General features: G+C 43.0%; 1 protein-coding gene across 4 annotated transcripts in view; it reads right to left on the reverse strand.

Annotated features, from left to right (window-relative positions):
- The window catches only part of rnf111 (ring finger protein 111), a 50,799-nt gene extending 37,362 nt beyond the window's left edge, over positions 1–13,437 (reverse strand). For all 4 annotated transcript variants that reach the window (XM_021586221.2, XM_021586219.2, XM_021586220.2 and 1 more), the window contains exons 1-2: positions 13,026–13,437; positions 3,006–3,994 (exon numbers count right to left, since the gene is read on the reverse strand). In XM_021586221.2, coding sequence (XP_021441896.2) covers positions 3,006–3,909 — 904 coding nt within the window. In that variant the 5' untranslated portion in view covers positions 3,910–3,994; positions 13,026–13,437. The remainder of the gene's footprint in view (positions 1–3,005; positions 3,995–13,025) is intronic.
- Positions 13,438–14,490: the final 1,053 nt, after the last annotated feature.

The following is a 14,490-nucleotide window of genomic DNA, read 5'->3' on the forward strand; positions in this document are numbered from 1 at the left end:
GGCCCGTCTGAAGTTTGCTAGAGAGCATTTGGATGATCCAGAAGAAGATTGGGAGAATGTCATATGGTCAGATGAAACCAAAATATAACTTTTTGGTAAAAACTCAACTCGTCGTGTTTGGAGTTGCATCCAAAGAACACCATAACTACTGTGAAGCATGGGGGTGGAAACATCATGCTTTGGGGCTGTTTTTCTGCAAAGGGACCAGGACGACTGATCCGTGTAAAGGAAAGAATGAATGGAGCCACGTATCGTGAGATTTTGATGAAAACCTCCTTCCACCAGCAAGGGCATTGAAGATGAAACGTGGCTGGGTCTTTCAGCATGACAATGATCCCAAACACGCCGCCCGGACAAAGAAGGAGTGGCTTCGTAAGAAGCATTTCAAGGTCCTGGAGGGGCCTAGCCAGTCTCCAGATCTCAACCCCATAGAAAATCTTTGGAGGGAGTTGAAAATCCGTGTTGCCCAGCAACAGCCCCAAAACATCACTGCTCTAGAGGAGATCTGCATGGAGGAATGGGCCAAAATACCAGCAACAGTGTGTGAAAACCTTGTGAAGACTTACAGAAAACGTTTGACCTCTGTCATTGCCAACAAAAGGTATATAACAAAGTATTGAGATAAACTTTTGTTATTGACCAAATACTTATTTTCCACCATAATTTGCAAATAAATTCAGTAAAAATCCTACAATATGATTTTCTGGAATTTTTTTCTCATTTTGTCTGTCATAGTTGAATGAAAATGATGGCCTCTCTCATTTTTTAAGTGGGAGACCTTGCACAATTGGTGGCTGACTAAATACTTTTTTGCCCCACTGTATATACATACACATACATATATATATATATTATTTTTTTACCTTTATTGAACTAGGCAAGTCAGTTAAGAACACATTCTTATTTTCAATGATGGTCTAGGAACAGTGGGCTAACTGCCTTATTCAGGGGTAGAACGACAGAGTTTAACCTTGTCAGCTCGGGGATTCGATCTTGCAACCTTTCGGTTACTAGTCCAACGCTTTAACCACTAGGCTACCTACCGCCCCATATATTTATGTACATATTCTTTTCCATCCCTTTACGTGTGTGTATTAGGTAGTTGTAAGTAATCTAACAATTTCACAAGATATTACTATTACTGCACTGTCAGAAATAGAAGCACAAGCATTTCGCTACACTCGCATTAACATCTGCTAACCATGTGTATGTGACCAATAAAATTTGATTTGATACACCCACAGACACCCACACCCATCCTAGTCCTGTGATTTGTGCTTTGTTCATAAAATAGCCTAGCTCTGACTGTGAGCTAATTCATCAATCAATATATGGGCAGCTTTTCTCATTGCTATTGAGCACACAGAGCAGGCAAGGTCCGACACAAACCAAACCTGGCTCAGGGATTAAAATGGTCTCTTCCACGATCAGAGGAGTAATGTACGAGAGCTTTATTTGGATAATTTTCTCTGAATAAAATAACATTTTACTGGAGTCATGTGTTTGAGAGTGTAACGAGCACTCGGTTGATGTTCACTTTCAAATCAAGTGTCTTTCCAAATAAAGGGGAGAGGGAGACAGTAAACAAAACACAGTTCTGGCTAGAGTAAGAGAGAAAGAGCTGCTGGCCTGGTGAAAGAAATCCCAATTCTGAGTGTCTTCAAATAGCCCCGGTAGGACATCTTTCAGCAAGACGGAACAAAACCAGTGTAATGATTGCTTGGCCTCTAGGCTACACATCTCATTTCTAGAGAACAACACCACAGAGGCCAAATATATTCCTCCCAATACAGTTACAGTGAGACTGGATAAAACTGTAGGAATAGGCTGTGTACATACACACTGTAAATGTACATTCTGAAAGGCATTCATGCATTCCTTCTTTTCTCGGTGGCTAAAAATATGAATTGGTCTCAATTCTGAGCAGAGCGGATTCACAGAAATTAGCTTGCATTACATTCATTTGACAACATATATCTGGGGTGTGATGCAACACAGACTTTGACTTTGGCTAATGTGGACAAAAATATGACATGTTTGGCTCTGCAACATCATGAAGTCCATGACACCCCCCCCCCCCCCCACTCCATACTAACAAGGCCTGCAAAGCAGACAGCTGGGAAACAGAGCAGTTGGACACGAGTGAACGGTGCTACGGACGGAGTCTATCTGTGATTTAACTCTGGCTGGCTATTTAACAGTGAGCGACTCCTTTGACTCTGGTCTGACTTGTGGGTTGGCAGGTAGACTAGTAGTTAAGAGCATTGTGCTAGTAACCGAAAGATCGCTGGTTCGAATCCCAGTGTCGACTAAGTGAAAACTCTGTCAGTGTCCTTGAGCAAGAAACTTAACCCAAATTTCTCCTGTAAGTCGCTCTGAATAAGAGAGTCTGCTAAATTATTAAAGTGTAAGGACCAGTACAATTTACCCTGGCCAGAGCAGCTTCATGTCATAAGTCATTGCAAGCTCCGTGTCAGAGGAGTGAGGAAGATGTTCCTCTCTATGGGGATTGTGTGTGTGTTTTTTTCTCACAAAATGCCAGCTACTGTTGATGTGGGGGCGGGGGTGCTCATTTAGGAAGTGGGTTACTCTTTTGACTCCTAGATGGAGGAGACCTTTACTGACAAGTTGCTGAAATACCAGCCCCTTGTGTCACGTCTAAACAGCCTTGGCTATCAGTGCAAACTTTGTAGTGGTGATACTTGGGAGCTTCGGCCATGTATATAGGCTGACAGTACATGGCCTTCAGATTGCAGACCTGCGTAGAACAAAGGCAAAGCAGCTAGCGAGGTACTCCTCTGTCAGCAGTCATGGGCAGCTTAGCTGTATGGAGAAGGATGTGTTTTCTGTATCCATAAGTATCCATATATCCATGACCTATGAAATGTTTGAATCCTTCTCGACTGTAATGTGTAATTCAGAAAACGTTTTTAAAATGTGTGTGCCCGTGCGCAAGAGAAAAGGTCTGAAGCACGCACCAGAGTGCATAAGGAGGGTGAGTTTACCTGTGGCCACAGCTGCGCTGCTTGGCTGGCTGCTACTGCTGCTGACGTCGACATACAGCTCGTCCTCTGCCTCTGTGGACGAGGGTGAGGATGACTCGCTGGTCAGCTCCTCACTGGAGCTGCTGGTGCTGTGGAGCAGCGCGTATTTCCTGCGTGCGATTACCTCCCGCTTCTTCCTCTGGAGAAGTAGGCGCTCTTTCTGCTTCTGAGTCCGCTGGATGGCGCCGGGCCCAGGCTTCACAAACCGCTTCCTATGCAGCGACCGCCGCCCGCTCAGACAGGGCCGCTTCAGCAGCACCGGCACCGGCTCCATCTCCAACCGTGCCCACTTATGAGAGCGGCTTCCCCGAGTCCGACCCAGAATGGTGCGCAGACCCACCCCGGTCCCGCCCCCTGTGGTGGAGACCGGCGCCTGCTGTGCGGGCTGCGGTCCCCCTGCTGCTCCCGTCCCTCCAGCCTCCACCTCTTCCTCTGAGCTCAGAGTGTCCGAGTCCCCGAAGCGCAGGCTGGAGGAGGGAGAGGAGGCACAGTCACTGAACGAGGACTCTGGGTTGCGTTCGTTCTCGCTGCGACGCTCCAAGAGATCTGGCTGGTGGCGCTGAAGGGGAAGAGAGCCCTCACTGACACGACCCTCCTTCAGGGAGCAGTCCGACGGCCCTGGCTGTTGGCTCTTGCGCTTTTTGCGTCCGGGCAGGCCCCTGTCTGGGTCCCTGCGGGCCCCTGTGTGGCTCAGGGGCCGGTGCCTAGTCTCGGCACACAGCTGTGCAAACTCGCTGCCTGCCTTGCCGATCACCTCCATGTTGGCAGGGAAGCTCTTGGCTGTCTCCATGGGCTCTGGGTTGGCCAGCGGACCCTTCAGGTGCTCCTGTCTACCCTGGGCCTCAGAGGGCACTTCGCTCTTCATGCTGCCTGGTCCACGCAGAGGCAATGCCAACTACACTTCCACCAGCTCCTATAGGTCCATTGGCGGCACCGCAACTAACCTAGTTCTGTGAAACAAGAGAAGATAAACGTTAGACACTAACAAAGTGCGATCATTATTTTTCAATGTGTTTTCATGAGTTTATGAACAGAAATATGGGCTAAATGTATTATGATAATATTTACATGTGGTGGTAGTATAGGGGCACTCGCTATCTGGTTGTGTAAAAACAGTGCACCATGGTTTGTTTTTTGAGAGCAAATTAATTGAGGCCTTGGGCTGAGTCAGTTGTGTAGCATTTGTTTTATTATCCATTCCTGGCAGTGCATGACTCAGACTGGGTGGTAATCTGGGACTAATCTCAGTATGCTGGCTAGGCTTGATGCTGTAATGAAGGAAACTGATGAGCAAAGTAAGGTCATGCAGCCTGGTAATATGGAAAAGGTGGAAACAAACACTGGAGCATCTCTTTGACCAGTTTAATGTCTCCAGCTCAATTCTCTATTGTAGAGTGCTAAAACCATGGAAAGGCTGCGTGGGGAGATTAGGAGACATCTTCATAATGGCATTACAGGAACAGAATGGACTGGAGAACTCGCTTATTGATATCTTCAGAAGGTACCAGGCTACAAGCAACCAATGCTAAGCATGCATCCCTTTGATATAGATCTTGTAAATAAAAACAAGCATGCTGGCATCAACACACTAGCCTAGCAGAAACTCTTACCGAAATAAAAGCTTCTGGGCCTTCATATAGGCCTAATCTCACCACTTTCCTCCTTTCCATCCATCCCTCTTCATTTATCACACTTCCCCTCTCCATTTATCACACTTCCCCTCCCCATCCCTCTTCATTTATCACACTTCCCCTCTCCATCCCTCTTCATTTATCACACTTCCACTCTCCATCCCTCTTCATTTATCACACTTCCCCTCTCCATCCCTCTTCATTTATCACACTTCCCCTCTCCATCCCTCTTCATTTATCACACTTCCCCTCTCCATCCCTCTTCATTTATCACACTTCCCCTCCCCATCCCTCTTCATTTAATCACACTTCCCCTCTCCATCCCTCTTCATTTATCACACTTCCCCTCTCCATTTATCACACTTCCAATCTCCATCCCTCTTCATTTATCACACTTCCCCTCTCCATTTATCACACTTCCCCTCTCCATCCCTCTTCATTTATCACACTTCCCCTCTCCATCCCTCTTCATTTATCACACTTCCCCTCTCCATCCCTCTTCATTTATCACACTTCCCCTCTCCATCCCTCTTCATTTATCACACTTCCCCTCTCCATCCCTCTTCATTTATCACACTTCCCCTCTCCATTTATCACACTTCCCCTCTCCATTTATCACACTTCCCCTCTCCATTTATCACACTTCCCCTCTCCATTTATCACACTTCCCCTCTCCATCCCTTTTCATTTTTCACATTTCCTCCTTTCCTAAAATTGTCTAGTCTAATCACACAGTTTCTATTTAAAAAAATAAGCCTTTCACCAAGGGGAGACAGAGTAAAATGTCTTCTGCTTCAGTAGAGTCACCTCAAGTCCTTTCCTTTGAATTATGAAAGCAGCCATCTGTTTAAAAAGGCATGTTAGCTCCATTCATTGGCCTACTTCTTGGTGTGGTGGAGTGGTATAACGTGCACACACAGCTGGCAGGGTGGTGTTTTCCTATACTTGATCCACCAGTAAAACACCTCAAACTAAGATTCAGAATAAAATCCCACTTTATGAGATGTTTTATTTAATGACACAAGTGAACTGGACATTGTAAACTATCCTTTAGAAGCCTTATAATGGTTGGCCTAATGAAGCCGTACTGATTAAACAGTAATGTGTAAAATACATACTAATCTCCAGCCTGCAATATCCTGTGTATTGATAAGGTTCAGTATGAAAACAATGGAGTCTATGGTATAAAGCATTGTTCACACTACAGGCTTTAATGCTCAAATCAGTTTTGTTTTTCAAAACTGCTTTGGAATACTGACTGTCCAAACAGCAAGTTACAAGTGACCAAATCGGATGTGTGGGAGTTCAGTCAAAATTATTTTGCTGACATGGCTATGCTAGTTGTCATTGTAACAATAGGTGTTTGCTCTGTAGTGGAGGCTGATTGGTGGTGGTGCTCCTGCTTCCTATCACTCAGAAGTCATGTAGCAAGCTGAGGTGACAACAATGGCTGCCATGGACATTTCCCAGTCACTTTGAGTGTTCAAAATCCTCATGTAATAAGACTAAGCCTCAAACCATAAGATAGTAGCATAGGCACAATGCACCCACAAGACACAAGCACACATTATAGTAAGTGAAGGTTCTGTTCTGTCTAAGCATCAAAAACATGTATTTACTGTTAGACGGGCCCTATAAAATCCGCAATGTGGAGAATGATGGCAGAGTCACCGAATCCAGACATTAAAACGGAATTCAACAATATTCAAAAACATATTGAACTTAGTAGAAATCAAGTAAATGTATTGAAAAGTAATACATTTCCCTAAGTTTATCATAAGACAAGAACAGAAAGCATCAGTCATTTGTATTTCCTGCAACTTTCTGAAGAGGCAATGAGAATGCCCGTCTGTGTGAGGTGCGAGCGTCTACCACTTTGTGTAGCTGTTAGCGATGATGCTAACTCAAACCTGTCTGATAGATGGAAAAGCTCTCCCAAACTTTCTCAATTAATGTTAACTACTAAGTAGCCTATGCTTCCCTGGCAGAATGATATCATGAGTATTTGGTTAGAAAACTCGACCATCATGTCTGCTACAAAAACAGCATTCTCTTGCTAGGTGCTCACTTGAGTTAAAAGGGTAATTACATTCCAAAATTGAAATATCTTACATTTTTCCCAGACTCAAATAATTGTCTCCTGGTGTGCTTTAAGCATTTTTGTGTTCTTAAAACATCAAATATTGTTGTTTTTCTTTTTTTTGGTTGAGAGTAGAGGTCGACCGATTAATTGGAATGGCCAATTAATTAGGGCCGATTTGAAGTTTTCATAACAATCGGAAATCGGTATTTTTGGGCGCCGATTTTGCCGAATTTTTTTATACCTTTATTTAACTAGGCAAGTCAGTTAAGAACACATTCTTATTTTCAATGACGGCCTAGGAACGGTGGGTTAACTGCCTTGTTCAGGGGCAGAACGACAGACTTTCACATTGTCAGCTCGGGGGATCCAATCTTGCAACCTTACAGTTAACTTGTCCAACACTCAAACCACCTGCCTCTCATTGCACTCCACGAGGAGCCTGCCTGTTACACAAATGCAGTATAAGCCAAGGTAAGATGCTAGCTAGCATTAAACTTATAAAAAACAATCAATCATAATCACTAGTTACATGGTTGATGATATTACTAGTTATAATCGATGCAACGCTGGGGGATGATGTAACAAAAGCGTATTTGTGAAAAATACGTTGGATGACTGTACCTAACCATAAACACCAATGCCTTTCTTAAAATCAATACACAGAAGCATATATTTTTAAACCAGCATATTTAGCTAAAAGAAATCCAAGTTAGCAGGCAATATTAACCAGGTGAAATTGTGTCATTTCTCTTGCGTTCATTGCACGCAGAGTCAGGGTATATGCAACAGTTTGGGCAGCCTGGCTCATTGCGAACTAATTTGCCAGAATTGTATGCAATTGTGACATAACATTGAAGGTTGTGCAATGTAACAGGAATATTTAGACTTAGGGATGCCAGCCGTTAGATAAAATACCGAAAGGTTCCGTATTTCACTGAAAGAATAAACGTTTTGTTTTCGAAATGGTAGTTTCCGGGTTCGACCATATTAATGACCAAAGGCTTGTAATTTCTGTGTGTTATTATGTGTGTTATAATTAAGTCTATGATTTGATAGAGCAGTCTGACTGAGCGATGGTAGGCAGCAGCAGGCTCGTAAGCATTCATTCAAACAGCACTTTTGTGCGTTTTGCCAGCAGCTCTTCGCAAGCACAGCGCTGTTCATGACTTCAAGCCTAACAACCTAATGGCTGGTGTAACCGATGTGAAATGGCTAGCTAGTTAGCTGTGCGCTAATAGCGCTTCAAACGTCACTCGCTCTGAGACTTGGAGTAGTTGTTCCCCTTGCTCTGCAAGGGCCGCGGCTTTTGTGGAGCGATGGGTAACGCTGCTTCGAGTGTGGCTGTTGTTGATGTGTTCCTGGTTCGAGCCCTCCTGGTTTGAGCCCAGGTAGCGGCGAGGAGAGGGACGGAAGCTATACTGTTACACTGGCAATACTATAGTTCCTATAAGAACATCCAATAGTCAAAGGTATATGAAATACAAATGGTATAGAGAGAAATAGTCCTATAAATACTATATTAACTACAACCTAAAACCTCTTACCTTGGAATGTTAAAAGGAACCACCAGCTTTCATATGTTCTCATGTTCTGAGCAAGGAACTCAAATGTTAGCTTTTTTACATGGCACATATTGCACTTTTACTTCTCCAACACTTTGTTTTTGCATTATTTAAACCAAATTGAACATGTTTCATTATTTATTTGAGGCTAAATTGATTTTTATTAATGTGTTATATTAAATTAAAATAAGTGTTCATTCAGTGTTGTTGTAATTGTCATTATTACAAATAAAAAAAATTAAAAAATACATAAACAATTAAAAAAATGGAGAAGAAAAAATAAAATACGGCCGATAAATCGGTATCGGCTTTTTTGGTCCTCCAATAAATCGGTATCGGCGTTGAAAAATCATAATCGGTCGACCTCTAGTTGAGAGCGAAAACCTGACAAAAACTGGAACATTTCAGAAACCTGGGAAAACTAAGAGAAAAGAATTTGAGAGAGAAAAGGAATTGGCAAAAAATGATAACAGATTTTAGAGGGCCCTATGTTAGCACATCTCAGGCAAAGAAAAAGAAAAGCACCCAGCAACTGTGGTCAGGTCACAGTGTTTTCGCCGTAGCTACAGCAAATACTGCAATACTATCCGGTCTGTTGCATTCCATTCGCTGACCCTGAGATCTTGATGTTACACAACACCACACATGAGCATGCAGCACTATTAGCTTATTTTAATGATCATAAAGTGTGTGAAAACCTGCACTGGAAAGTAGTGGAGAGTGTAATTTGGTGTGTTCATGAGCATACACTAGAATGCAAACCTACTGCAAAACCCAGTCAGTCAGTGAGTGCTTGGGGTGGAAGCCACTTCCCCCACCCATTATTTGGACAAGAGTAATTCCATAGTTATGGATGTTACATTTGCATGCAAAACCACAACTTTAAAATGTCTCACAGAATGGACAAACAAAATATAAATGAAAAGTTTGATGTGTTTGTCTATAGAACCCCTTGGGGGGAGTGTATACAATATTGGCATGTTGGTTTCACTTTAAAATGACAAAATTACTTTCTCAGGTTGACCTTCTGCTGGAATTCTCCATATGCATATTAAACTCCAGTGACCCATAAGTAGATTGAGGCATGCAGGAAACATATGGATTGTGTGGGTGCTGGTCTTCAAACTGCAACGAAACCCTGAGTGGGTCAACCACTAGGGATCATCAAATCCTCACGAATCCTCCACAACTCGAGGGTTTGTGTACCATTAAAGCATGATATCCACCTCACAAACTAGACAACAGGAGAGGGTATCTGGCCAGGAGCCCTCAATGTGTAGCCTAGCCTACTAAAGAAAACAAACATTGAGAGTAGCACTGGACAAATACCTGATACAGTATTCATGAAAACACTTGTGTATCATGACTGTGTTTCCATCTCATGAGCAAAGAGAAGGAAGAGGATGCCGCAGGTGGAGACTTCAGGGAACTGGGGCTAGGGGGGGGGGGGGGGGGGCCCTCCCTAGGTTCCAAAGTATAACTGCTGCCAGGGAACCAAAGCCCCGACCCATGATCCTCTGAGGCTCCCCCTGTGAACCACTGATGAGTCCCTGTGCCACAGAGCGAGCAGCGCCATGACACACAGCAGCCTTAGAGGACAGCCACCTTGGCAATCAATCCCCCCTGGCACCAAGGTGGAGACATTTCAGAGGAGAGGGCGTTTATGGGAAACTGCTTTAATTCATTCCTTGAGGAGCACAACGCAGACCTATCTTGAGCTTCTCGGCACACAGTTTCAGCAATGGCTGCTGAAAAACCAAATCTAACACCTACGCAAGGACACAAATTATTAAACCTATCCCAAACCTTTACCTAATTTAGCTTTTTCTATTTTGAGTGCAGGTTTGTCAATGTGTTCTGTGCAAGGTGTGACTCAAATTGTGGGGTGAATCGGAACTCATTATGCAGTACTTCTACCAGTCAATAATAGTAGAAAACAGTGCAATGAACTGCAGAACAGGAAGTTACACATTCATGTCTCTACAAAAAAAGGTTGCCAACATGTTAGCCAAGAAACAAAAAGCGAACAGCTTTGAGTAAGCGGGCACAGTGCTTCATACATTGCCGTTATGATTGGCCCTTCTGAGAAGCTAAGATGTCATCCTCATCCCAATCACAGGGGTTCTTCTAATGCCGTATGAACCAACCAGCACTGCTAACATTGACAGCATTACATACTCCAAATGGGATGAAAGGATGAAAATCCCCTAATGTGCTGACAAGAATGGCCATTTGTATAAACATATAAAAAAATCATTCAAAGAATGAACACCTAGACAACCTTTGAGTGATTAAGCATTGATTTCATATTCGTGCATGGTACTATATATCCTACAAGGTTTTGACATCTCAAATACAGGCTTGAGAGTATAGTGCCATGATGTAGGCGTATTTCAATACTACTACAATTCTGTGGGCAGAACAGATGTGATTACTTCTGATGAACAGTCATATCACTGTTTTTATCAAGTCAAACTAAAACTGACAAATAAATAAATAACCATGCTGATGTGCTGAGGGGAAATGCTGAAATAGGCCCCACTATTATCATTCTATAACTGTGTCACTGCTCTGCAATATGGCATCCAGTGGGTTTTAGAAACTGCCATAGTAACAAGGGAAACCCGGGACAGCGCAGCCCAATTTCACAACTGGCGCCAGCTCAATTCGAATTCGGGTTGGTGATGCCATTACTATGCAACCACCAAGTGGATCACTGCTGGATGCGGATACGTTTAGCTGGCTTGCTGCTGTTAGCTAGCACATGAACAAGCGGTACTGCAGTAGCTAGACATAACACAAATTACCACCAAAGCTGGATCCTTTATTCATTTGTACACTACACAATCAACTTTTATGAGAACTATCACCCCTCAAATGCTAGCTACCAAATCAGATTAGAAACGCGCTAGCAGGAATTTTAGCTGGACATGTCGTATTTAAGCTAGCTACATCATATCAAACCGGTCGCCTGGTTTGCTAGCTAGTTAATAGCCAACACCATGGCAAGCAAGGTAGGAATTATTAGTTATGCTAACAACGCTAACGTTTGGTTAGCGAACGTCAGCAAGCTAAATACATGGTTGACTGGCACTTCAACATCTTGCTAGCTAGCAACATCAGCGAAGCCAGCTGCAGTCACATATTGGCTACCTTCCAACATGACATCATTTATCATTTCTGGGGGGAGTGGAAATGTAATTTGAGCTATCCCACCAAGGCCAGCCCAGCCTGTGTTGAATTCAAAGTGCAAATGGAAACGCGGCTTTGGTGTTGCTTTCAATGAGAATGGCAGATCTATAACTTACATTTCTATGTTAATTTGTTCGGGTCACCCAAAAAGTTACATATTGCAGCTTTAAATCAATCCAGTGATGCGTTATTGTTCTCCAAATTGTGACTATGAGACTAGGTGTCTTCTATCATAGATAAAGAGTGGCATCAACGCAAAAAGAATGGCATCAACATCGTGAACATAAACCAAAACATGGCATGAGGGAAGAAGTATTGGTGCTTCTTATACTGGAACAGTGCAGAGAATGTAGGGCAGGATATTTAACGATTGACTGGTCCCAAGTGTACACATCAAGTTTTCTAATAATGAGTCATTCGGTTGACAATGTTCTCCTTTATGCAAAAAAACAACGACATTTAAACCATTGTGACAGTATTTGCCTAATGTTTTCTGGCGTGTACTAGGCCTCAGTCAGAGATATTTCGTAATTTGGTCTCTGGCTCTTTAGGTACATAACCCTACTAATTGTCCAAGCCTGTCTATTTATTTCATCTTTATTTTTAAAAAGCATATTTATTTCATTTTTACCTTTATTTAACTGGTCAAGTCAGTTAAGAACAAATTGTTATTTTCAATGACAGCCTAGGAACAGTGGGTTAACTGCCTTGTTCAGGGGCAGAACAACAGATTTGGGGATTTGATCTTGCAACCTTTCGGTTACTGGTCCAACGCTCAAACTACTAGGTTACCTGCCACATAAATATTACAACCAAAGCCATACCAAATATGAAAGACTGCTGCAAGTGTCTTCAGCATTTTGTTTTCTTCTCTAGCCATATTAACGTCAGTCAACAAACATAACACGCTAGCAGGCTAATTTGACATCGCAGTTTCATTACTTGTAAATATTGTGATATACATTTCGACATCATCCTCTTCATCCTGTCAGTCACAGATACAACATATTTTGATGTTGCCCAACTTTAGCCAGCACTAGTAAGCTAACGTTTAATTAAGTCAGTTCCACACGGAGTGGTCTTATTTGGTTAACCTAACGTTCGCTATTTGGGTTACGTCCGAGTTCATCGTAAAATGTAATAAAGAAATGGCTATAGCTACATGGCCTTGGCTTACTAGTTTACTTAGTTAGCAAGATGGCAAGGCTGCAAATCTTCACATTCAAAGGTTGGGTTTCTCATGAACTCGCTGATAAGATCCTATTTGCTAATAACCAATGTAGCTAGCTACCTAACTCGTTAGCTAGCCAACCCCAAATGGCTCACAACAAGACATTTGAGCTACTACCGTACCAAGCTAACATTAACTACTGAATCTTCAGAGCAAACAATAGCTTGTTAGCTAGCTACAGTACGATGGCTACTGTCTGATCGTGTTAGCCAGCTAACGTCGAGAGAAAAACAAAGACAGTTATCTAGCTAGCTAACGTATATTGATTGACTCAACACATACCTGTACTCTCTTGAAAGTGGGCTTCTGTGTTATTTCGTGGCTCCCTTTGAATTACATATGCCCTGGATGAACTTAAATAAGGGACACAAGTAAATCGCGATCGAACGACAGTCACCGGGTTGTGAAACTGACAACAGGAACCAAATCGAAGTGGGCCCGTGGCAATACCAACGTCGTTACAAATCAGCGCCTGGATGAAGACCCGAGAGAAAAATACTTAATATTTTTCCTGGCTTTATGTGGCATATTAACACAGTACGCAATACATACTGTTTTTTCTACGAAAAAACAGAAATTCCATTCCATTTGCCATCAGGGCCCTCGATGAAGTCCCCATTCCTGCCTCTTCGAGGCGACCACTGTTGTTTACCCAGCTCGACTCGTCGGTTTACTCTCGATGGCACGGAGGTTGGGTTGCTGGACTTGTGTGAAGCTAGCCACAATAAGGATTTGCCACAAAAGTGTCTGGAATTTCAAAATAAAAGGCTCCCATTGAAATATGCAAACGGATACAAATAGTGGAATAATGCCGTATTTGGAATAGATAATTATGTTGATAATTAAATTCAACAAAATACAGTAGTAGTAGAGTCGCACTGTGGATGTATTAGATTTCAGAACTGTTTTGGGTCCATGACAGCCTACTTGTGACACCCACAGAACACAACTGTGAAGAGTCTAAGCTCACCAGTCAAACTACTGTATATTGACATTCATATTGCAATGTACAGCCTTACCCATGGCTCTTAGGTCCATGAAATTCTACGTCGCTAATTTTTAGGCTGATACCCCATTTCATGGAGCCAAGAGCCATAGGTAAGGCATATATCAAATCTAACTTTTTGTCACATGCGCCGAATACAACAAGTGTAGTAGACCTTACCTTGAAATGCTAACTTTACAAGCCCTTAACTTGAACTGCACTGTTGGTTAAGAAAATATTTACCAAATAAACGAAAGTCAAAAATTATAAAAAGTAACACAATAACGAGGCTATATACAGGGGGTACCGGTACCGACTCAGTGTGTGGGGGATGCATAGATAATAAACAGCGAGTTGAAGCAGTGTAGAAAACAAATGGGGGGGGATCAATGTAATAGTCCGGTGGCCATTTGATTAATTGTCCAGCAGTCTTATGGCTTGGGGGTAGAAGCTGTTTAGGAGCCTTTTGGTCCTAGACTTGGCACTCCGGTACTGCTTGCCGTGTGGTAGCAGAGAAAACTGTCTATGACTTGGGTGACTGGAGTCTCTGACACTTTTATTGGCTTTCCTCTGACACCGCCTATTATATAGGTCCTGGATTGCAAGAATCTTGGCCCCAGTAATGTACTGGGCCATACGCACTACCCTCTGTTGTGCCTTGCAGTCGGAGACCGAGCATTTGCCATACCAGGCAGTGATGCAACCGGTCAGGATGCTCTCGATGGTGCAGCTGTAAACTTTGAGGATCTGGAGACCCATGCC

The sequence above is a fragment of the Oncorhynchus mykiss genome, chromosome 26, assembly GCF_013265735.2.
Source record: "Oncorhynchus mykiss isolate Arlee chromosome 26, USDA_OmykA_1.1, whole genome shotgun sequence".
Classification (NCBI taxonomy): Eukaryota; Metazoa; Chordata; class Actinopteri; order Salmoniformes; family Salmonidae; genus Oncorhynchus; species Oncorhynchus mykiss.